The sequence below is a fragment of the Berghia stephanieae genome, chromosome 2, assembly GCF_034508935.2.
Source record: "Berghia stephanieae isolate SIO BIC M18660-M18661 chromosome 2, UCSD_Bste_1.3, whole genome shotgun sequence".
Classification (NCBI taxonomy): domain Eukaryota; kingdom Metazoa; phylum Mollusca; class Gastropoda; order Nudibranchia; family Aeolidiidae; genus Berghia; species Berghia stephanieae.
In genome coordinates this window covers 52,805,204-52,831,103 of record NC_088361.1, presented here as the reverse complement: position 1 = coordinate 52,831,103, position 25,900 = coordinate 52,805,204, and the positions used below count along the sequence as shown (strand labels likewise).

Sequence of the window (25,900 nt, the reverse complement as noted above, 5' to 3'; positions counted from 1 at the left end):
TTGTTGTTTTTTTCCCTACGGGGACTTTGCGAATCTAGATAAGGCATCGGGTTCTCGTGTTTCTTTCTTTTTGTTCTCTCTCTCTGTCTCTCTCTCTCACACTCTTTTTTTTTATTATTTCTTTCTTTCTTGATCTTGTTCTCTCTTTCTCTCTCTCCCTCTCCCTCATTCACTCTCTCTCTTTGTCTCTCTCTTTTTCCCTGATTGTGTGTGTGCGTGTCTGTGTGTGTGTGTATGTGCGAGTGTATGTGTATTTTGATAATCAGAAATACACTGAAAAAGAATAAATTCCTCCATCTACTTCCGACTGTCGATGGAAGTTTTAGTTGATGCTTCATTCAGAATTGTGTTGTTCCTGTTCAATATTAGTGGTCATAGCACTACAGTGGCTCAGTGGACTTTAGTCTGTTTTGCACTAAAATCCTTCTTTCTTATTGAATTTTCTTTCTGTTTGTTTTTTTTTCCCTAGGGGGACTTTGCGAATCTAGATAAGGCATCGGGTTCTCATGTTTTTCGAAGAGAATGGTCATTACTGACTTTTCTTCTACTCCCTATTCATTACTACAAAACCAAATTTTGAAGATCACTAAACTTAATAATCATCTACTGGCCTCTATAATCGTGTATGTCTATTTCTTTACCGACCATTAGTGGTCTTGTGGTATAACACTAGCTATAGGATTGGTAGGTCCTGGGTTCGATTCTTGCTCATTATTCTCATTCTCTCATTGTGCTCTGGTGTAAAATATGTTCCTGGGCATTAACAGCCTTGTATCTGTCGGAAAAAAAAATATAATATGGTCTAACTGTCGACATGTCTCGTCCTACATGTTAAGGTTTGTTGTTGGCTTGGGACCCCCTGTGAAGCGCTTTGAGCAGGCTTAGTAGACATTACACTATATAAAAGTTCAAGTTTTTTGTTGTTTAAAAAAATATTATAGCGATTGATCGTGCGCAAAACTTCAAGACCTATTCATTGCATTGTCGTTCTCATCTACCATAATATTATGGCGATTTTACATCGCTAAGCGCCCTCTTTAGTGCGGAAATGTGGACTAGTGATATGACACTCGCTTTCGGATCGGAAGGACCTGGGTTCGCGTTATTAGAAAAGACTCTTTATCCACATTCTCTCACTGTACTCAGGTGCAAAATGAGTACCTGGTCGCTAACAGCGTTGTTTCTATCGGAAAAAAATGTAATATCGCGTAACAGGCGTCATGTCTCCTTTTACATGTTACATGTTGCTGTTGATCAGTGACCCTTTGTAAAGCGCTTTGAGCACATTTAGTGGATATTGCGCCATACAAAAGCTCTAGTTTTTAGTATTAGAAGTTATGCCATTGATGATAATGAACTGTGTATTGATTGAAATGTTAAATTTAAACCCCGAAACATTATTGGGAGTTTTATAAATCTGACAGGTTTCCTCCCTTCCCCTCATGATCGCACCAATTACCGTCAATCAAAAATGTATGTGACATTATCGTTCACCCAAAAAAAAAAAAAAAAAAAAAAATAGAATTCTACAATTTTTTCCAAGGCTGGAAAGAATGCTTGTTAATGATGTGGACAAAAGTTCACGTTGATAAATAACCAATAATCTCATTATTTGCTTAACGAGATTCTGCATCGATCACGCTAGCTCTGAATGCTCAAAGTGAACATAATAGATTTTAGCGTCATCACTTTTTGTCCTCTTTATCGCTGACATTTTAATACATTGTAATAAATATTATTTAATGAAAAAATAAACACAATAAATTGTGTGCATCATTTGATGACAAAATAATGTTATTATCGACTTTATTATCTTTTGAAGTTTGAATTTGTTCTTGCGTTGAATCCATCTCTGAAAGTTTTACGTCGCGATTGCTCAACATATTTACAGGTGGAAAAACCGCAATATTTGCTAAGGAACGACGGCTTTTACGAACAACCAGTCATCTATTTTACCTGTTATACCACTGTATTGTGGAAATTTACATAGATCGAGACGAATCTTTTGAGCCATCAACGGTCAATAGAACGGCCAGACAGCGATTCCCAACCTCAAATTCAAATGAATGATTGCAATGCCCTAGAGATGGTAGACACCGTTTTTACGTGCTCTTACGAGTGAAAGGAAGTAGACAGACTGTTCATGTGCTTTCACAAAAGATCACGTACACGCTACCTTTTTACTTTATATTTTCTTATGATAAGACACCAATGTAAGAAGACAATGTCAGAAAATTAAGTAGTTTTAGATTTAAAATTGAATAAAATGTAAAATTTTTATCTACGATTTGTGAATAATTTAAAGAAATCTAACCAAATTGACAAATAAAACAAATTCCGATAAAGATTTTTTAAAAAAAATTATATAATTTTAAATGTTAAATCACCCAACTTTTCAAGGCTTAGAAAAAGATTTTTAGAGAAGAAGAAAAGTAACTCTTTACACGTTAGTGACATCGGCGACTGGTGTGGCTAAATAACAGGAGAAATTGCAGTGTTTTCGGAGAAATAAAGGCTATTATTTTAAAAGTTCAACTTTACTATGACACCCATTACACACAAGTCTGGAAGAAATTTGTTCTTTTAAAATGCTTAGATCAATAATTTTAAGCCCAGTCTCACTTTCATGTTCATCTACAACTTGACATAACACGTCGTTATCATAAGAATCTGATTCTGATAGCTCATCTATCACATCACACACATTGCACAATTTTATTTCACTTCGAGAATTGGGCTTGGCAGGCTGATTTTCTAAACACACTTGATTGACTACATATCTCTCTCTCATTAGCACGTTCTACAACAGCTCCATCACTCTGATCAACTACACTACAATCACTACTAATACTAACAATACCTTGTTTCTTTTTATTTGTAAACCGATTACCATGAAATTTATGCTTCCTTGGTCTGACAACATTGCGAGAACGATTTAAACTCAAATAGTCTTCGGAATTTTTCTTGGAATTCATTCTGAAATTATTTTTGATCAGAAAATAGCTTCAAAACAAAATATTCTTGAAGAACACTGTTTAAAAAGGACGTCTCGAATCTCTTTGCTTACAAAAGACAAAAATAGAACTGACACCAAAGATGACCGCTCGTTGTATTTTTATAAGAGCGAACAATCAATCCTAACCTCAAAACGAAAGTCAAAATTCTAATTTTTTTTTCGCTTGTTGACCCCTAGTCTAGGTGTGAACAATTATTGAATAACTAAAAAAAAAAAATAAGGAGGGATTTCAAAAATTCAAAAAGGATCAGAAAATTCAATACATCGTTCACCCATTAAATTAAGTAATATTATCCAGGAATTCTTCACTCGTTTTTTTTCACTTGATAGCAAATGAGTATGGAATTAGTAGATTTGTTTAGAGATCTCAAATGTTCTAAATTTAACTAAATTTAAACCTACATCGGCAAGGTGTTGAAGCCGGAGAATCCTCAATTTAAAATGGTAAGGACAAAATACAGGAACAAGAAACAAGAATGAGAATCCAAAAACACTGAGCGAACATAACGTCATCGCGCCCTTGAATGTTAATTGTCAATGTAATGGTAAAAAAACTCATTTTTAAAAAAAACATTGACTGAAGTTGAAGAAAAGTAAAGAATTATAGAATTAAAGAAACAATCATTTGTCAGCCGACACAAAACTCTCAGCTATCAAGCTTCCATAAATAACCTTTATATATCAAATTTTGGGCTCAACTGTCAAAAGTTATCCTGGCTTAACGGTTTACACAATCGCTCACCACTTGAGAATCGTGAATTTGACTTCATGTCATGGATTTTTAAAGATTGCATTCACTTATTGTTTTTGTTGTTGTGAGACTTTTTTTCTCAAATACATTTTAGATTTTTTTGCCATTTAAAATACCTTTACTTGTTTGATCATTGAGGTGAAGTTCGGGGAATAATTTATCCATAAAGCGGCAATGAGTGTCGACCATGATAATAACATAAAACAGAAAAAAAAGTCTGTCTTCAACATATTCACCATTTTCAGCTTTAAAAGCTTGTGGTATGGAATAAAACGATAGCAAACTTGTGTCACTTATTACGGTTATTTTATTTCCCACTTAACACATTAAAACTTTGTAATGGTTCTTTTCAAATCAAAACTCGCATCAATTCAAGTTTTAATGTACTATCTGAATAAACACCTTAATAATAAAACACTCATTTATTATCTGCTAATTACTTCTAATAATGTTTTACACATCACCAGGTCAGACATACACTTCCTGATGGTTGCCAACAACATACAAATTTGTACATATAACTATGATAACTTTATTTTAATGTGCGTGTTTCGAAGTAGACTTCTAAGTTTGTGTGAATATATATATATATATATATATATATATATATATATATATATATATATATATATATATATATATATACACACACATATATATATATATATATATATATATATATATATATATAGGTAGATATAAATATATCTTTATTGGTCTGAACATGTCAATGTAAATGACACCCAAAGAGCCTTACAAAATCACCAATTGTACGTATATAGTGACAAAACACATGTAATATTATTGTCAAGGAAGAAAGATTGATGGAGAGCCACGAAAAAAGTAGGATCATTAATAGGAGATAAGGAAGATGTAGAGAGAAGAATAAAGTTTATCGACGGCTGCATTGAATAAATTACTATGAATATGGATTAGAAAAGATAAAATAAAATTAAATACTAAAATGAAATTATACATAAAAGTAAAATCCGTGCTTATATACAACTGCAGAACGTGGGCACTGACTGGAGCCGAAGAGCACAGATTAGACAGATTCCATAGAAAACAACTGAGAAGAGTCCTGAATATACGATACCCCACAAAAATAAGCAATAAAATACTGTATGAAAAATGTAATGAAAGACCCTTATCCATTCAAATCCTGGAGGCAAGATGGCGGCTTCATGGGCATATACTCAGAAGAGATGAAAATATACTAGCTAATAAAGCCATGAATACGTTTTTCACCCCATCTGGACACATGAAATATCAAGGTAGACCACCCACGTTAATTTATACTGTCCTCAATCGAGACCTAAAACGCCTTCAAAATAACAAAGAATTAAAATCAAAAGAAGACCTTATGAACTTAGCATCCACAGCAAAAGACAGTGAACTGTGGAAGGAAATGACATGATTAGAGAGGCAGCCGAGGCGTCCCGATCGGATGATTAGGAAACGAAAGGCCTTAAGTCAGTCAATCATATATATATATATATATATATATATATATATATATATATATATATATATACAGAGAGAGAGAGAGAGAGAGAGAGAGAGAGAGTATGTGTGTGAGCGTGTTTTCGTATGGATATTCTTTACACATATTATGCTCATAAGCAAAGGAAGGTTAAGAGAATATTTATATTTTTCGGCAAAATGTTATATCCAAGTGATAAACAGAGGAATAACACGAGGTTTAAGGAGACAACAATAATTTATTCAATGGTAATATGTTATACAAGAAAATAGTAATCTCATGGTTACGATGATGATACATTATATTATTTGTATTTGTACAATATTTAATTTATCATTCACAAGACAAAAATGATGTTTACAACAAAAAATGACCACGATAATTTGCAAAATATCCCTATTACCCCGTTTCGTTCTAATCCTAGTTTTGACTTTATTGGTTTATTCTGCGCTCATAACCATTCTAAATTCTAATAACCAAATATTGATTCAATACCTCATAATTTGACAGTCAATAATATTCTAGCTTATGAAAAGTACTTCCAAAGGATCAGAAATGATTAATAATTTGTTTTCAAAAAGATTAATGTATTTTATCTGTTATCGCCTTTAACCTAATTACTGAGCTTTTGTACTTATTTGTGAATTCAATCCAAAACATACACAAACTCTTAAAAAATATAATCTGGATATAAAATCAATAACATAATTCCAGTTTACATTTTCTCCAAAAGATGATAGAGATATTTTATGCTTTTCAATTCAATGGCCAATCTTCTTTGGAATATATATTTATGCAACTGTTGAATCCCGAGATAGTCAAACGGATAACGCATTTTGTTTTCCATCTGTTCAATTTCCCACTTATGTTATCTCCAGAGGATGATACAGAGAAGTAAAAATGACATGTCATGATATTACTGATGCCTCTATCAAGCGACTATTTTAAAATTACATGATACCAAGTAATAGGATTCATTAGTCTGATGTCACGTCCGCCCAGCAACGAGCAGCCTGGTTCTAAACAAAGAAAATCGGTACTTTTAATTCTTCATGCTGTCATGTGATCAGATTGTATGAAAGTCAAAACATGATTAGATTTATAATGTTTTACTCCTCTGGATACACTTTTATGCTTGTCGGAGAAATATTTCATAAGGGCGTCCGCCATTGTTCCGATAGTTTAGAACCAGTTACTAAGTTACTATGCGTTATTACGAGGGAAGTGACATCACGACTGTTGAAGCCTATTAGCATACTATATTATGCAGAACAGGAGGTAGGAAAATTTGTGGTAAATATATTTACACGAATATTTACATCTGTTTGAAAATGACCTGTGTCTTATAGAGAAGAGTATATGAAAAATGATTCGACGGCATCAACAAAAGCAATTAAAAACAAATTTTATTTGAATAAGAGGTGAAGAAATGTTTTAAAACATTTTAAATCATAAAGTTATTATGCTAAAAATATATCACGAGACAATAATATAAATGGAAGTTAATAATGCATGTTTACAAACTGTGTGATCACAAAATTGCACCTGCTCCGTAAATATTATAATTTATTGTACAATTATACGATAGTGAAGACTGTATTCAAAATAAATAAACGAACTAATTCATATATTACAACATGACAATACATTGAGTACTTTGGAGCTCTAAATTTACTTCATGCATGGGCTTATAATATATTTTAAAATATACCCCCCCCCCCGCCACCCAAAAGAAGAAAGATCAATCGGTTTACGGAACTATGATACATCCGAGTTTATATAGCTTAAAGACGTTCAACATATCGCGACTATAATGTGGTCCCTTGGGATCAATGTTGACTGGATAAGCGAAATGAATAATCTGTGTTGCAGTTTCAGCAAATGACAAAACAAACCACTAAGAGGCGTCTAGATTGTTTTAATATCATTACTTTGCTTTTAGAATAATATCTATGTTGTTGAAGCAGATCTAATGGATTGTATTCTGTGAAGTATCACTCACGTTTCTCTCTGCAGGAAGTTTCTCATTTAAAATGGCCAGATAGCAAGCTCAAAAAGGCTATCAAAAGTTAATATGGTGGAGTGTACCATACAAAAGATATGTTAAAACGAGTGAAAACAAAAACCCGCGTGGGAGGGGGGGGGGTTAGCTCTTTTAGAACAAGGAAGATACAATATATAGCCATGAGAAGAATTAAAAGGCCAACCGTTCTGTGAAGAGGTATTTTTGCAATGTAACCGTCTGACAAAAGGCAGACACCGGAAGTTGTTACGATCCCTTCGACTAGAAACCACACAAAAATAAGATTTTAACCACGTAACAAAACTGCCGTACTCTGGAAAAACATGTAATAAAAATTGAGCTAGAAAACTCGTCCTTTAACCCTCATCTTGCCAAATCTCTCAAACTGGGGACCAAAACATAAAACTATGTATTAATCTTGAAGGTTTGGAGTCGGGTTTAATACACTTAAATGAGAATTACTCATAAAGATAGATGGAAAAAAAATAACAAAGAGCTGAGTGACGTCAGCTTCGTTCTATCTATTGCCGCCTACAAGTTCAATGTTAAGGTTGGCTTGAGTTCATAGTAAAAGAGTTTTGAGCTCATTTAGTTGATTTGTACCATCTAAAAAGCTCACTACTTTTCTATTAAAATGTTGCTTATATGAGCAATAACGCTTCACCAGGCCATCAACTTTCAGTAAAGGTATGAAAGAAAATCATCAATTTGTCTTAAATCTATGCAATACCTCTGTCACTAATAGAATGATTTTAGAGTGGCAATTTTGTATGCATTAAATAGCTTGGTACCCAACTCTTCCTTAAATAAATTCTCTGGATTATAAGTAAAATTCTAATCATCATTTTATAATGTTTTGTTGTATATTTTGTTAAACATATCGAAGTTTCTTTCATCATAAAAGCAAATATCTGGTGTCATTCAAAACTGTTATTGTCATAGCTTATAACTGTCATTTTAAAGTAAAATTATATAAAACATTATAGGTTACGATTCATTCAAGTGTCAAAAACCAGATTTGTCCAACAGGAATATTCAAACATGACCATTATTATTTGTTGTCCAACATCTAAAAACAGTCCTCTGTGTGCTTAAACTAGAGGTTGAAAATCAAATTAATGATCAGAAATATGGAACTTGGAATTTGCCATTAGGAAGTTCATGGTTGTTCCATAATGTGAAAAAAAAAATAATTTTTATATTTCTGAACATTCGACCTTCAATTTTATTCGTTTGCATTTTTTGATAAATTGGAATTTCTTTTTTTTTAGAAAATGTCATATGAAGATGCTCATCATGAACACTATGATGCAGATCGTGAATATTTTAAAAAGCAGATCTAAGTAGAATCGATTTTCCACATTATCATATTGCTTGATTATTTCCAAACAAATCCTAACGGCATCAATTACTTTACATTCTACGGCTGCTGGTAGACCCCAATTTCATAATCATACTGTAAGCGTCACTGTTCGATATCCTATGGTCATGTGTATATAACTCATGTAAATTACCCTATCCGAAGGAACATTGTCAACCACCTGCATATACACGATGCTACTCAAAGAAACTTTTTCTTCAAATTCCTAGCCTTTCTCAACATTCGGAGGCTCAATTGGTTATATCTCTCCATATTATATCTGTATGTCTCTCGCCGATTCTGTCCGTTCACCAGGTGACTTTCCAGTAAAGTTCTTCAGCTATTTCAGCAATGTTCTTCGTTGGCTTTACCTAGAACGTTTATCTGGATAGTAAAATAAGTATGAAATGAAAAATACGATAGCGATTTATGACAATTAAAAAACCCCAAAATGTTTGGACATAGATATTTTACAGATGTCATATTATTTTGAAGACGACATGTCACATTTTGCAGAGTAATATAGAAATGACGAAGTAGCTTATCATTGATTGACTACGTTTATGATACCGATACAACCCAGCGATCCAATTCTATCAAAGGTTACCGCATTTATGACTTCGTGAACATCTCATCTGAATTGACCAGTCCAAAATGTATAGTCTAAAAATGTGATTGGAACCTGCTAAATGGCCAGTAAAATATAGAATCTAAAATTCATGAACCTAAATGGCTCCCGACAGAGACCACAAACTCCGATCGTTTTGCATTGAAAGGGAGATGCTTAAAGTCATCTTCTTCTTTCTCTCATTTATGGCACTAGATTAGGCCGAACTGCTAAAACCAGAAATTCATAGCATATTTAGCGGAATATCCTGTGTGAACAAGGGTACGGGTTATTTATATCATTCGTATAGTTGTGGAATTTAATTATGTTATGATTGATTAATGTCATTTATGTATGTGTAGTGAATAATAATTACATGTAATATAATGTTTTCGACTAGACCGTAAGTAGACGCCAACCTATAAAATAATGGAAATTGATAATTCGTGTCAATATAAACAAAAATAGTTCAATCACTCTTTATATCTTGACTGGCTAAGTGTTCAGTGCCATATAACTAATCAAAAACCATCTCACTATATAAAATTCTATTTAACTGTGCACAATCTGTATCATGATTACATGCCTCATTACAAACTACACAGATCTAACGATAGTTTGGCTTTCTAAAATTTAAATTGGACGAATGTAAGATTTATAGCATTTTTTGAGTGCAGGGGGGCTTTGAATACCATCAAATATTGTTAACATTGGATTGTGATGAACAGTGCCTGCATCACAGCAAAATCATGAAAAACGATGCACATGCAAGCGATATCACTTATCATATCGTATCATATAGTATAATCGATGATAGTAAAAATGAAAGAAATCTACCGTCTCAAAACGATTATGTCATTGATGATGATGTTAAAATTTGAATATACAGTCAAGAATATGGATCCTGGGTTAAATTGTGTTGAGTTAGAACAAGCATGAAGTGTGTAATAGCCCAAAATATTATATTTTTCGTCATTTTAAATGTAGATTCCCAATTAAGTATCATATTCACTCCTGCATAATGTCAATTGATACAAATTATGGAAATGATACGAAAAAGAGAATTCCAAATAATATGGACCAAGAGCTGTGTATCAAAATGACCAGATGAGTATAGCTTTTGACAGGAAATAAGGCAACGCTGATATTTTTAAACCGCCATTACCTACCAACCGTTACCTCAATGAGTAATATATAATGACAAGTTGTATTATATCTATATTCTTTTATGTTTAAAAAAGGAAATCAATTGTACCGCAAAGTAAAGGTTGATTTATTTACCATTTCTCTGTAATCTTGTTTTAAATATTATGCAGAAAGAATGAAAATACGTTCTTCTTAAGATTTCATGATTCACAAGATATTTATCTATATTTATTGTGTATTTGATTTTATGAGATTAAAGCACTCCCAATATGTAAACAATATTGCTGTGTCACGAAAATGAAGAAATTTTCTTGGAAAAATTATTTAAGAATAATATAACGACACCTCTATGCAAAATAGGAGTCAAGCGGGGCTATTTGAAATAAGGAACTGAAGCAAGTCCTAGAGTTTAGTATGTATGGCGATTTTGAAATTATCCGAGATTCTCGTCCAAATCCCGTCAACCAGATGCACTATAAAAACTACAAAACTACATAACTATATAAATTAATGACTAACTATTATAATTTGTATAATGGAGATATGATATACAAGAATTAAAATATAATTTACCAAACAGATCATCAATCTGATTGTTTCACTTCCAGCTAATAAAAAAAAATAGCCAGACTTCGAGCAAAAATGAAATGGACATAGGCGAACGTGATGAAAGAGTGTATAAAGACCCCGAGCCTAGTCAAAACTTCAAATTATAAGGGTGAAGGTAGATCTCAAGCAAAATTAAATGCCAATTTTCAAGATTTTGGACAGAAATGAACTCCAATGGGGGAAATGATGCAGGGTGGGATATATAGACAGGAAAGGAGGCTTGAAGTACACTTTGAGGAAAATCTGTTACGATCCTTTAGTGATACAATTTTGTTCGTGTTAGTGTTTGTATAATATTATGATACAAAAAGTTAATGAAACAAATATAATATTTCAAAATATTACATATATATTATATCAATTATTATATAAACAACATTTATTAGTCATAAGCAGGTTCATAAATCAATATAACATGTTGAGTGCATGGCTGCTGTTATTATTTACAACAAAGCATATCTGTGTCTTTTTATGTGGCTGAACTTAACTGTTCATGACACTATCATAATATACATAACATGACGTCCTGTCGTCAGTATGATTATCCATTAATGCGTTCTTTTCAGATGGCCTTGGCCTTACAGAATACACTAATCCGCAGATGGAAAATCGGTCTTATAGGGCGGTCTGCAACTCCTTGCTTCAATTCAACAATAGATTTTATATGTCTGGTTTCACCAATGATTGGATGAAAGAGAAGAACGATCAATGGTAAGGGTCCTCAAGTTTTGATAAAGTGCTCGACTTATGTCATTTGTATGTCATTTATATTCATGTCATCGAATGACAACTAAACAGTTAATCCAGTCATTCATGAGAAAGTATGCAATTGACATGTTAACAACACATAAGCATGAGGATTAAAAACAGATCCTCTAGAATCTATTTGGAATTTATAAATTAATCATTGGGTAAACTCACATATATTAATCATAACAAAATTCACAATTTATAGAAAAAAATCGGTTTAATTTCAAATGTAACTGCAGTGAATTAAAGCTTCCTTGAAATGTTTATTTATAGAGTCACAAGTCCGCAACACGAGGCATTGCTCAAAGCACTGTTAAAGATTCTGCAGATTACGTACATATTTAGTTGGAATTTACTTGGAATTTGCTCTGCTCTCTAGACCTCGATACTTTTGTGAGGAAACTTTACAGTGTGATGAAATCCGTCGTACAATGATACAAATTCGAATCGCATTGGCAAGATTTTGGTCACATCGAGGATAGTCGGACGATGGTTTCAAAGACAATAAAATGATATTTTTCTGTGAACAACGAGGCTTGTCCCTTGAAACAATATCGTGGTACCTTGCACTGCCTACATTCTTTCCACTCACATCACTGTACGCACCCTTGCCCAATCTTCAATCATTGTTATCTTATGGCTGAACTAACTGAAGACCGGGTTAAAATTAAAGGTCATTTGAATATCGCATGGACTCACTAATTCGACTCTTGTTACTGCAGCTGATTATGTTACAATTCTAACTAAACAACTGTTGAAAAAATCTTTCCATTCAGTATGTGATAGTCTTTTTTATTAGTGAGGGTTGTCGCAGAAAGATGGTTGATTTCAGTATCCATTTGAATTGTTATGATTGTTTATCTCAGCCACTTGGGAACATTTTGTAAGTTCCATCATTGGAGTGTGCTCTATGCATGTGCCATTATTTTGATCTGGTGGAGAGGAGAAAAAAATAACGTTGTTAACGAGCTTATTTCACGTGAGGAAATCCAGTTTAGATTTATAAAATGAGTATTGTTTTAAGACAATAAAGAAAAGTATGGCATCGAAAATGGTAAATATTTATATTTGAACATCAAACTCCTACTATTTTTTTATTTTAGCAAAATACTAAAACAATGTTGTTCTTAGTTTTGTATCATCGATTAAAATAATGTTGTTATTAGAAAATCGAAAAAAAGCAACAAGAAAAGGAGATAAATTTAGATTATATGCTAAGTAAAACTCTCATCATCTATTACATTAGTCAAAGTGATACTGAGCTGCTAGAAGTTGTGGATAGTAAAAATTAATAAACAAAATTGAAAAGAACAGTTTCAAAAATTAACAAAACATCAAACACGGAACGTTTCGAGCTCAAAACCCGTCTTCAGTCAACAACCAAAAGAAAAAAAAAAACAACTAAAACATAAATACTTTGCTTAAAAAACCAAGATAGACGACATCTGCCATCTTTTTTTATCTGTGTTTTAAGTCTTTTTTTTTTTGTTGTTGTTGACTGAGGAAGGGTTTTGAGCCCGAAACATTATGTGTTTTGTATTTTTTTAAAGTTTTGTTTTCATTTTTGTTTATTACTTATTACAATTATCACATTCTAAACGGTCGTAATTTGTGTGTCATTAATTAATGGTGAATTCTTCTGTTTGGAGAAAAGAATCAGTAAATATTAAACAAAGTAACTGCTTTTGTTTCATTACGATGTTTGCGTTAAATTTGAAGAAATATTGTAATAGGAATTGTATATTTACTTTTACATTTGAACTTTAAATATCTTGATAATTGATAGAGAAAAACGTTTTGGGAGGGGTAGTTAACAATTTACATTGTCGCAAACCACACAGTTATTTCAATAGAAAAACAAAATCATCACAGACAGCATGTAATATCCCCAAATCCCGGAGGATAAGACAAATAGCAGCGATCAAAAACAAGGTATAGAATACACAATGAAGGAATGAATGTTTTGGAAAGCAGGAGACTCATAAGTCATGAATATTTGATGAGTAAACTGTCAAGACAATTTCCGTTTAACACGCCATTGTTTCACATTGTTGAGATAGACAACATCTAGGAGAGGGTAAAGGGATGGGGGTGTTAGACATTGCGCAATTCAGTACGCCATGTTGCTCCCCCTCGTGGATCTTTACCTTGCAGTTGGTGAGGGGGCTTGAGGCACACGGGAGGGCAAAGGTGTAAATCCCGGTCGACCGTCACGAGACCATCCCGGGTATCGAGCCAACGAGCCACATGAGCTGCTCGCCCCGGTGTGTGACTAAATTTGATCCAAACCCGGTGCCCGAATAGCAGCCCTATCCCGGGCGCCACACTATTATCCTTATGTCGAGTCCCAATCAGTCCCGTCAATGGCGAAGCGGTCTGCCGCCTAGCCAAATAATACCGCGTTCGTGTCGCCAGGGTCGTCGGCACGTCCGAGAAAAAAGCAAACGTCCCATGCATCAATCGATTCGCGGCCTGCCGATCGGAAAATGCGACGGCGGGGATGGCGAACTGACGCGTATATTGTCCCTGAACGTCGAGAGCCAGAGTATGGCAAAAAATGAGCTTTTATCAAAGCTATTGGCCGTTCACTGCGTAGATATCCTCCTGTTACAGGAGACCCACCTTTATTCAGGCGCGCAATCTCCCCGATTCCAGATCCCAGGCTATACGGAGGTCCAACGCGAGGACACTTCGAGGCTCAAAGGAGGGGTTAGCGTTTACGCTAAAGAGCCATCGAAGGTAAGGGTCATTGAGAGCGTAACGGACAGCAATGGGGTGAACCGAATTTCCGTGGAAGTAGGTGGACTGTGTTTGCATAATATTTACAAACCACCTAGAGCGACTTGGACTACACCACCGGTACCGGTGGTCAGCCATCCTTCCATCTGTCTGGGAGACTTTAATAGCCACCATCACGAATGGGGCTACCGAGACTGCAACGAGGCAGGAAGACAACTCCGCTCATGGATGGACTGTAACGATCTACACCTAGTGTACGATCCTACAGCCAAGGGTACCTTCCGGGGTACCCGCCATAAGAAGGAGTATACTCCAGACCTCACCCTCGTAACAAAAGGCGCGAACGGTGAACCGCTGCAGGTGAAGCGGACAGTCCTCGGGGACTTTCCGCATAGCCAGCACAGGCCGGTTCTTGTCACAGCTGGGGTGACAATACCGAGGGTGCAGTCTCTCCCACTTTGCAGATGGAATTTTAGGAAGGCTGACTGGGAGGAATTCAGTTCCTATATCGAGCAGGTCTGCCCTGCCATTCCTCCCAAGTCCAAGAATATAACCAGATTTAGTAGGCTACTGGTTAAGAGCGCTCAACGCTCTATTCCACGGGGCAAACGGAAATTCTACACCCCTTGCTGGACAGCAGAGTCGGAAGAGCTGTACCGAGAGTACCAGCAGACCCAGTCTCAGGACACAGCCGATAGACTACTTCAGTCTCTGGCAGGGGGAAGGAAGCAACGGTGGCAGGAGACCGTGGAAAGTCTCGACTTTACACACTCCAGCCGCCACGCTTGGCGTTTGATAAAGAAATTGGACCCAGATCGGAATTTCGCGAAGGCTGCACCGGAATGCGAGGCAGACACAATTGCCAAGAATATTAGTAAGCGGGTCCCTAATCAGGCTTTTGAGCGCGGTGTCCGCAAGGCGTACCGTACGATTTTGGACTCGCTACCTGCGGAGGAGTCGGACTGGACGGCCCCGTTCAGTCCCCGAGAAGTGGGTGCAGCCATTAGCGAAGTGAAGAACGGCAAAGCAGCAGGGATAGATGGTGTATATCCCGATATGGTGACGCATCTGGGCCCCAGGGCACGGGCCTGGCTAGCAGAGGCAATGTCTGACATCCTTGCAAACGGAAAGCTTCCACAAGTGTGGAAGCATGCGAAGATAGTTGCCATCCTGAAGCCAGGGAAGCCGGCGAAGGAGGCAGACAGTTACAGACCCATATCGCTGCTGAGCTGTCTTTACAAATTGTTGGAGCGTGTTCTATTAAACCGATGGGGGCCGGTCCTAGACGCTGCCCTGCCACCTGAGCAGGCAGGCTTCAGGGAAGGGAGGTGCACCACGGAGCAGGTCATTGCCCTTACAGAGCATATTGAGCACGGGTTCGAGAGAAAACAGCAAACAGGTGCTGTGTTTATAGACCTATCAGCGGCGTACGATACGGTCTGGTGCGATGGGTTAATGCTCAAACTTGCAAAAATCATAAGGTGCAAAAAGACCTTGAAGTTGTTCTCTTCGATCTTAGGGGAAAGGCAATTCCACGTCGCGCTGGGAGACGTCACGAGCAAAGTTAGGAAATTGAAGAATGGGGTCCCTCAGGGGTCGGTACTTGCGCCAATGTTGTTTAACGTTTACATTAGCGATATGCCGAACACTTCCTCCCTGAGGCTGGGATACGCAGACGACTGGGCACTCGTTACTCAGAGTAAAGTGTGGACCCGTCTCGAGAGCGTACTCAGCGAGGACGTCACCAGACTCAAATCCTACTTTAACAAGTGGTACCTGAAGATGAACACTTCAAAAACCGTGGCCACTGCATTTCACTTATGCAGTGGTTGGCACACCCGTAAACTGAATGTCCTAGTCGGGGACCAGCCACTCCCATATGAGCCGCGTCCAAAATACCTAGGGTGACGCTGGATCGCAGTCTTACCTATCGGGTTCATCTCGAGGGGGTTGCCCGGAAGATAGAGAAGCGGAATAGTCTTCTGAGGAAGCTGGCGGGATCGACTTGGGGCGCTAGCCAAGCGCTCCTGAGAACATCCGCCCTGGCACTATGCTATTCCACCGCGGAGTATTGCGCTCCAGTGTGGGGTAGAAGCAGAAACGTTGAGAAGGTGGATGTAAAACTTCGCAAGTCGATGCACATAGTGTCGGGAACGCTAGCAACAACCCCTAGAGAATGGGGCCCGGTAATGGCAGCGATCCAGCCCCCCGATGTCCGGAGGGAGACCATTACGGGAAACTGGCTGAGTAAGATCAAAGAGAGAGGGAATGGGGATACCCCTCTCATGCGCATAATGAACGGTGCCCCCGTTTCGAGCCGAAATAAGTCCCGGCAACCCTTGTACGCAGAATCCCTGACTACGGACAGAGCTGCACATACGAGATGGAAGTCGGTTTGGACGAATTCAATCCCTCGTGGGGGCGGGGACCTACACTCCTCTAAGCTTGGTGAGAAGTTGCCAGGCTTTGATACCAGTAAGAGGAGACACTGGGTAGCTGCGAATCGGCTCCGGTCGAGGAGCTGCCTAACGGCCGGTGCGTTACATCAGTGGGGTCTAACTTTCTGTCCTTTATGTCCACGCTGTGGGCAAGAACCCGAAACGGCAGAGCATCTAGTCGAAAGGTGTGTTGTGACGATTCTACCAGGCGGGTTCGCGACGGTGCACGAATGCGGACCGGACTTTGCTGATTGGGTCGATCGTCATAACATAATATTGTGAACCATAAGAAGCTGCTGCCATGTTGCTAGAAATCGGTAGATAGGGGATGTCGTAGTTGTACTAAATGACAGCACGGCCAGCGAAAAGTGGGTCGATCAGCTGTTATGACTGTGTCATACCGAAAATGGCTCTTTTCTTGGATGAATAGGAAGATCGGCGATCTCAATACACTTTTCTTGTCTGATGATTAGTTAAACGAGGCGCTCTTTTTCGCGATTTTCCCTCGCCTCGATTCAAAGTTAATAGACTTTTTCAACAAATATTTCTCAAGGATCATTGACTTAAATCTACACAAAATCATCATGTTTCATACTTGTTGCGTTTCTAAACGCCGTAATTGAGCTACGAATGGTAGCGGTCGTAGTTTCCATAGATAAGATCAAAGCGATTGAAATGATAATCAGTTTTTCTTGTTAAAATATCGGTATCGCTGCTTTTGTACAAATGAGAGAAGTATCTTCGCATAACAAACTGTTGACTGTAAAAAGCAGGTTTTTACTTGCCATAAAATAAATACTTTGCTATTTTGAAACAAAACAAACAAACAACATTTTTCGTGAATTATTTGGAAAAAATCATACATATCTTACATATGAGTTTGAAATTAAACTTTAAAAGTTGACTTGATTAAAAGTCTGGAGTAGAAAGGGGCGTGTCCATTGTTCCACAGGGGGACGATTGCCTTATTATGGAATTGTAAAATCTACGAGTAGATTTAAACTCATTTAGCGTTTAAAAGGGAAAAGTGGTTTGAATTTTATAGTTTCATAAAGTTAACTAATATTAACTAATATCAATGAGAAAAAGATTTATATTGTAGCAACACTTATTATTGCAAAGATCGCAAGGAATTCCGTGAATATTTTATATCTAAGGTAACACTTGAGAATTAGACGCAGTACTCCATTAAAATGGAAATGGTTCTGTGCATGGCTAGAGTCATCGTAATTGGATTCAATAGTCTGATGTCACGTCAGCCGAGCAACGAGCAGCTTGGTTCTAAACAAAGAAAATCGGTACTTTTTATTCTTCATGTTGGTTAGAACTTTTTCACATGCCATGTGATCAGAATGTATAAAAGTCAAAACACGATCAGATTTATAATGTTGTTCTCCTCTGGATACACCTTTATGCTCGTCGGAGAAGGATTTCACAAGGGCGTCCGCCATTATTCCGATAGTTTAGAATCAGTAACTAAGTTACTATGCATCATTACGAGGGAAGTGACGTCACGACTGTTGGAGCCTACTTAACAAACGAAAAGAGTACCACGCCCACTTGGTTTAGAGTCATTTCCTTTTAGTCCATGGGTAGCACGGATTAGGTGTTGAACTATTGTGGGGGCATAAAATAGTGTGAATAATATGACAAGGTAGACAGTGAGATCGAAATCTAAGTTGATAACAAGGATTAAACATAAAGAAAACATTGGTAAAATGTGTACAATTAGTGCTTACATTACTTAGATAGACAGATATAAAACTAGATAGATAGGTATGTAGATAGATAGGTAGATAGATAGATAGATAGACAAATTGAGAGGAACAAGAGGAAGGAAGTATACGATTAGAGGGCATGGAGTATGAATAGGAGAAAGCTAAAGAAAGAGAAGGAAAAAACGTGCTAAATGTATTTAAAAACATGATTTAAAAAATAAATATTCTACTTTCAAACCTAAACGGTATTTATCATTTTATTACTATCAACTAACCTTAATGATTTGATTTTCTTTTCTTTTTATTTACTTTAGGCAATATATGTTAGGAATAAACTGTTTAAACATATATTTTAATGAACTGGGATCGGGAGAGAAGAATAGGTTTGCCAAATATATTCGAATTATTCAAATCTCACAGGTTTTTGGACTGAAATCCATCGAGATATTTGATCAAGGGGCATTACTCATCTCATTGGTGCATTTTTTTAAAATATACAAAAAAGTCTAGCTAATGTTAGCCTAAAACTCTTGCTTCATTAATTTCTTTTAATTTGAGGAAAACCTGATTGTACTATTGCACAATAGCATAACTTTTACGAGTCAACGCTATTATTGTTTGTAAAGAACGTCGAAGTTAAAGGATTATTTTTGTCCTGCACTAAAAAATATTTTGAAGCGTCCAAACAACAATGGTAATTCTTAATCTCAAATGGTTAAAAAAACAAACAAACAATCATTTTAAAAAGAAAAGAATTCATTTTGATAAGAAATAATATAGGTGAGCTCATTTGAGGGGAATAATGATAATAATAATAATAATAATGATAATAATAATAATAATAATAATAATAATAATAATAATAATAATAATAATAATAATAATAATAATGATAATAATAATAATAATAATAATAATAATAATAATAATAATAATAATAATAATAATAATAATAATAATAATAATAATAATAATAATAATAATAACAACGGTAATAAAATACTTGAAATACTGCCTTTGATTTATTAATAGTTAAATGTTTACTTTGGCCAAAAATGTTGTCTGCATTCAAGTATATTTACTAAATTATATACATTTTCAAAATCATTTCTGAAAAGAGTAAGTACCACACGGAGGCCAAATATTTATATTAAGTTTAAGTGTCATTCTTCAATTTGTTTTGGGATGAGAAGGACGATTCTTAAAGGGTGGATTTATATAAATATTAGAATATGATACGATTTCAATCGTCATATTGAACATACTGTCGTGACAACTTTGCCCTCATAGGGTGCAAGAAAACTTTGAAGGGAAGAAAGATCATAATATTATGTTTCATATTCATTTTTTAAAAATCGACATTTTGATGGAGGGCGTTTAAACTGCCTTTTAATACGAATATTATTTATCACCAGGTATAATAATACCAGGAGTTCAGCAGTTTGCAGCTGGGTGGAAGCCCATATTGGTATAATACTTTTTTTTTTTTTATAAATCTCGCAGTTTAATATAGATTCCATTTAAAACGGTCGAGAGACTTAACCATCACATAAAATAGCATGAGCTTTTGGCCAGATATAATTTTGACCTAAATAACAAGAATTGGAAAATATCAGAATGTTTTCATTTGTTTTTCCTTTGAGTGGGTACCTTATTCTTTAATCGCTTTGCAAGTGATCCACTCTAATGAAGCTGAGTATGCAACATGAAAAAGAATATCAAAGAATAAAATACATGGAAAAATAAGAATCAAAACTCAAGAATTCGAAATTTATTTAGTTAAAGAAAGGTATTAGCAATGGCAGTCACGGTGTGAAAATGCAAGTGCCTAATTCTTACATATCTTGTTTTTAGTTTCGGATCGTTAAAATGTGAATGCTTTCTCTAGTTGACGGTACAGTTTCTAAGTCATGGTTTACACAACTCATTCTCCTTGTTAGTAAATATAATTAATTTGTATCACTTCCAAATGTTTGATATTTTCATTATTTGAATGCTCGCAGATTCGATCATATTTCTTAAAATTTTCTTATAATTATAATTTTAATAACAGGAAATCAACAAATTAGCTAAAACCCCGTCTTTAAAAAAAGTAGACTTCATTTAGATGTTCTGAAGTAATTTTATGATTCTTTTTTTTTCTCGTGGGGACGAGCTTAAAAGTAAATGAACTGTCCTCAAGTTATTCAAGCCAAATCATTCTTGTTTCCTAATTTGAATTGTAATCAAATGATGGAAACAAGCAATGATATAATGCACAGTAGCATTTCGTCACGAGATGCGAAATGAAATTCCTTATTAACTGGAGAATGACATTTGGCATATGATATAGAGTCTAGATCAAAATTAACAATAACAAGAGAATAATAGATTTAAAATTGTATAAGTTCTTCTACATGCTAACACCAACTCCTACAGACCTAATTTGCCACAATATTCAATATATAAGAAGACACTATACAAAGACAATTTTAATGATTACATGTAACATTACAAGAGGGAAACATTAATATATCGCAAGGGCAAGCAACAGAAACAAAATGGAACGCTGGGTAAACAAAGAATGAGAAAAGAATACGGAATTTAAAACATTTATAGAATTACAAAACCGCAAAGCACAAACAATAAAAAATAAAAATATCATTATATTACTTTGGCTCTGTGGAATTGGGATTTAAAGGGAATCGGAAAGCTGATTGATTATGATTCTATCTATGCAGAATATAAAGGAATACAGAGACAGCCATAAATATGAATTTGGTTATATAATACAAGAAGAGCCGTTGAAATGGAATGTAAACTGATATAGAACGACGTCTACAGGTCTGACAACAGAGAGCAATTTCGATTTTGTGTTTGATTTAACATTTCTTTTATGGATGATATTGAGCTGGTTTGAGAGGATTTCCATTACAACGATGAATCCATAACAATGTGGGTTATCAGACAGACCTGCATATAAGCCCACATTGGTATGAATGGAACCCAAGATAGAGTCATTATCGAACGTTAACCGCTCTAAAATGTTTAATTGTGGTGGATAATCTTAATGCAATGATAAAAGTCTTACAGTACATGTAGATTAAAAATAAATTAATTGATATTGTTAATGTTTAAAACAAAGACATTTTAAATAATTATGTTTGTATATTTTTATAGGATCGAGAAAAGAGGTTTAAAATAAATGGCTTTCTTTAAGACCACGAGGTCTGTCAATTTTTTACTCGACCACTTAATCACGAGAAATGATATGATGCAGTGTAAAATTATTGCTCATAATATATTTCACTTCGAATGAGACACGAGTCCTCTTAATGCCAAGTTTTAAATCAAATCTTAATTAGATACTAATTTGAATTCAGTGATTAATGACTAATGCAGTATCATATGTTGTTACATTTCTAAATGTAAAGTTAGACCAATTATTTCAAAGATAATACTATCTTGATACCAAATTTTAAAGCCATAAAGTGAGACAAGTTGTGTAAAGAATCATTCGATACACATCTCGATGATCACACAGCTATTTGGAAATGTATGTTTATCCGATTATCAGATTATTTTGTTAATTCTGCACTTTGTTTACCATTAAGCCTGACAAAAACAAGAAATATTCTCATACCTCTGATTTTAAAAGCAGCAACTAAGGATCCTTTTAGCTAGAAGAAACGTATGCTCTGCAGTGAAATACTTAATTATTTTGGCATGAAATATTGTACTTTATGACCCGATATTCTTAAGAAACCTTAAATGATAAACTTCAAGAAATTCTAGGTTTTCGGATTTCGGTCTGTTGATGAGTTTGGAATCAAATTGACCTTCAGATGTTATATAATGTAAGAGCATTTTTTTTAAAAACAAAAAACATTTTATTATTTTTGCAGGGAATTATTGTTTTTCTCTCCTTTATTATTTTTGATGTTGTTGATACTATTTGCCTCTTAATTTTTATCATTATTCCAAAGTTTAATTTTGTCTATCATTTTACTATTTGGGGGGAAAGGGGGGGGGGTGAATAATTTGACAACATTACCATAAGGGATACTATACTGATAAAAAAAACCAACTTGATATTGTGCTTAAACCTCTTATCTTTAAAGAAAAATACTAGATTTCTTTGGCTTTTTGGAATTAAAAGAAAAATTGTAAATGAACTTTTTTGACAACATCAACCTCACATCCCATATTATTTGAACGGCCCTTCTTGATTCATGCAGTGTACACGTCTATACTAAAAGCAGGTATGTACTACCGGGGGATACACATCGAGGCGCCTCACTTGTAACGAACATCGTCATTGATGTCCGCGATGAGCGGCGGCGGTACATGGAGTTGTTGAAATGGCGAGAATCTCTGAAACGTAGCCATTTCTTTTTTAAGACTCTCTGCACCTGAAAAAAAGGCATTATGGTTTATATAATATTTATTAGAACACAATTCAAAGAATACTGAAAGTAATCCTTTTAGAATATTGATTGATTTTACAACATTAGAGTGACGGATATTTGAGAATATTTCCTTCAATTACTCGTGTTTTGTCTTGTTGCAAAATGTTACTTAATTGAGATGACTATATAAAACAGCATGCATAAGATAGCAAAATATTATAGCTATAGATACACCCTGAATAAGTTAATCTTGCCACTGTAAGTAGATGTTTTGCTTTACAGCTGAGAAGGACAAGGAGAGAAACGGCTCATTCTTTTTCTACTGTTTTTTTTTTTTTTTTTTTTTTTTTTTTTTTTTGGGGGGGGGGGGGGGGCTAAAATATTGATTTTTTAAAATATAGATACGTAATTTTTATTCCGTTCTATACCTGAAAACTCCGGCACTCTTTTTGATTGGACATCATGATTATACGATTCAAGAGAAGTTAGAGGAGTATTTCATTCATAACAAAAAAAAAAATATCGCTAAGCAAACATTGTAAACTTCAAGGGTTTGTAAATAGTGTTTTTATTGATTAAGCTCTCAATTTAAATAAGGGGTACCAAACATAGTATGCGGAGTCACAATATCTCAGTTGGTAGAGCACTCGCTTCACACAGAAAGGAACCAAGATCGATCCCGGGTGCATTCGAGATTATCTTTCTGACCCTCTCCTCCCCCCCCCCCCCCCCTGTCCACCCTGCAGTGATTGGATAGCTGAATCTGTTAGATCTGGTGGAAGTACTTTGTGATAGACTAGCGTCCTACCTAAAGGATACCAAGTGATTGTTATTGTCCTTTCCACGCTATAGAAACTGGGACAAACTCCGGCTCCATGCGCCTTATGGCTTGGAAGGACTACTTTATTCATTGATAGTTAAAAAATAAATAAACAACAAACATTTCTCTTACCTCTGCGTTCATAACACAATACAACAAACACAAAAATATTCCCTGAGGACAAGAGGAGAGAAATGAAAATATAAGATATTATAATATTCTTCATGCCAGTTTCATTATGATTACAGAAACAATAACAAAAGAGATAAGACTAAGATAGTAATCATGTTGATGGTGACAATAATGATGATGATGATGATGAAAATAATAATAATAATAATAATAATAATAATAATAATAATAATAATAGTAATAATAGTAAAAATAATAATAATAATAATAATAATAATAATAATAATAATAATAATAGTAATAATAATAATAGTAATAATAAATAATAATAATAATAATAATAATAATAATATAATAATAATAATAATAATAATAATAATAATAATAATAATAATTGATAATAATAATAATTTATATAATAATAATAATTAATAATAATAAATAATAATAATAATAATAATAATAATAATAATAATAATAATAATAATAATAATAATAATAATAAATAATAATAATAATAATAATAATAATAATAATAATAATAATAATAATAATAATAATAATAATAATAATAATCATAATCATCATCTGATCACCATCATCATCATCATCATCATCATCATCATCATCATCATCATTACCATCATCAATATCATCACCATCATCATCAACATCATCATCATCTAGAAATTGTATACATAATTGGCGTGAGGTTTAAGTTATACTGCTATACTCTAAACAAAAGGAAATTAAAAATTTTGGCCAGACAAATCAACCTTCAAATGTCAATTGATTGAGATGACCCTCATTTTAGAAAAACAAAACTCTCAAACCTGGAACTTGCTTTGAGAACATTTGATCATTATTCAGAAACATAAACTGAAATGTATTATATTATTTTCTTTTTGTTTCGTTATTGACCTTGAGTGGAAACAGTAATTATTTTGTATTTGACAATGATACGTAAATAACGAATTCCTCACCCCCTGAAAAAAAAAATAAATAAATAAAAAAACAAAAACAAACAAACAATTAAAAAAAAAACAAAAAAAAAAAAAAAAAAAAAAACACAAAACAACAAGAACAAAGAAAACCTAGAGGATCCAACAGTTTTCACACCAATACTTATTATGAGTGTGCAGAAAGCAGGTAATGAAATGCCTTTAAGCCAGTAACATCACCGCTACACTCCCGTACTTAGACAAAACACATTTCATTAAATTCTGGCCAGAAAACTCGTTCTTCAAATATTATCTATCGAGTAAAATTACCAAGGAAGTCCTAGGTATCAGAGTTTTTAAAAAAACAAGATCGAAGTCATTATATATATATAATCGATTGATATTTGGAGGACGAATTTCCTGGTCAAAATTAAAAATAATGTGTTGGATGTTAAGACCACAGCACGGTTGTTACCTGAAACGGTGGCAAGATGGCGTTGACGTATCGGTAGGCCTGTCTAGCACTGGATTTCTCGGAAGGCCGGAAGAAGAAGAAAAGATTGATGACGCCCAGCAGGAACACCAGAAACACAGTAGACCGAATGGTACGGCTGGTTAAAGGGGAGGATCGGGTGGGAGTAAGGGTGGGGAGGACGGGTGGTGAAATGAATAGGGAGAAGGAGATCACGGTGTGGGTGGGTGGATAGGGATAGGGGTGCAAGAAGGAAGGTAAGTTGTCGAGATTAGTTTGCAAAGCATGTTGAATAAAAATCAGTTAAGTAAATTACTTTTAGAGATGGTCAAATTAAAAAAAAATAGTAATATTGATAATATTAGTGATGCTACTACTACTACTACTACTACTACTACTACTACTACTACTACTACTACTACTACTACTACTACTACTACTACTACTACTACTACTACTACTACTACTACTACTACTACTACTACTACTACTACTATACTACTATAA

The 25,900-nt window shown here is 34.7% G+C and overlaps 1 protein-coding gene across 5 annotated transcripts in view; it reads right to left on the bottom strand.

The window, feature by feature from the left end:
- Positions 1 to 8,511: 8,511 nt before the first annotated feature.
- The window catches only part of LOC144965144 (corticotropin-releasing factor receptor 2-like), a 159,729-nt gene continuing 142,340 nt past the window's right edge, over positions 8,512 to 25,900 (bottom strand). For 2 of the 5 annotated variants that reach the window (XM_078900133.1, XM_078900136.1), the window contains 4 exons: positions 25,397 to 25,532; positions 23,981 to 24,022; positions 22,893 to 23,031; positions 12,443 to 12,677 (listed from right to left, as the gene is read on the bottom strand). In XM_078900133.1, coding sequence (XP_078756259.1) covers positions 12,574 to 12,677; positions 22,893 to 23,031; positions 23,981 to 24,022; positions 25,397 to 25,532 — 421 coding nt within the window. In that variant the 3' untranslated portion in view covers positions 12,443 to 12,573. Of the gene's footprint in view, positions 12,678 to 22,892; positions 23,032 to 23,980; positions 24,023 to 25,396; positions 25,533 to 25,900 lie in introns of all 5 variants that reach the window. The other 3 variants (XM_078900134.1, XM_078900137.1, XM_078900135.1) reach the window with 3 other exon arrangements.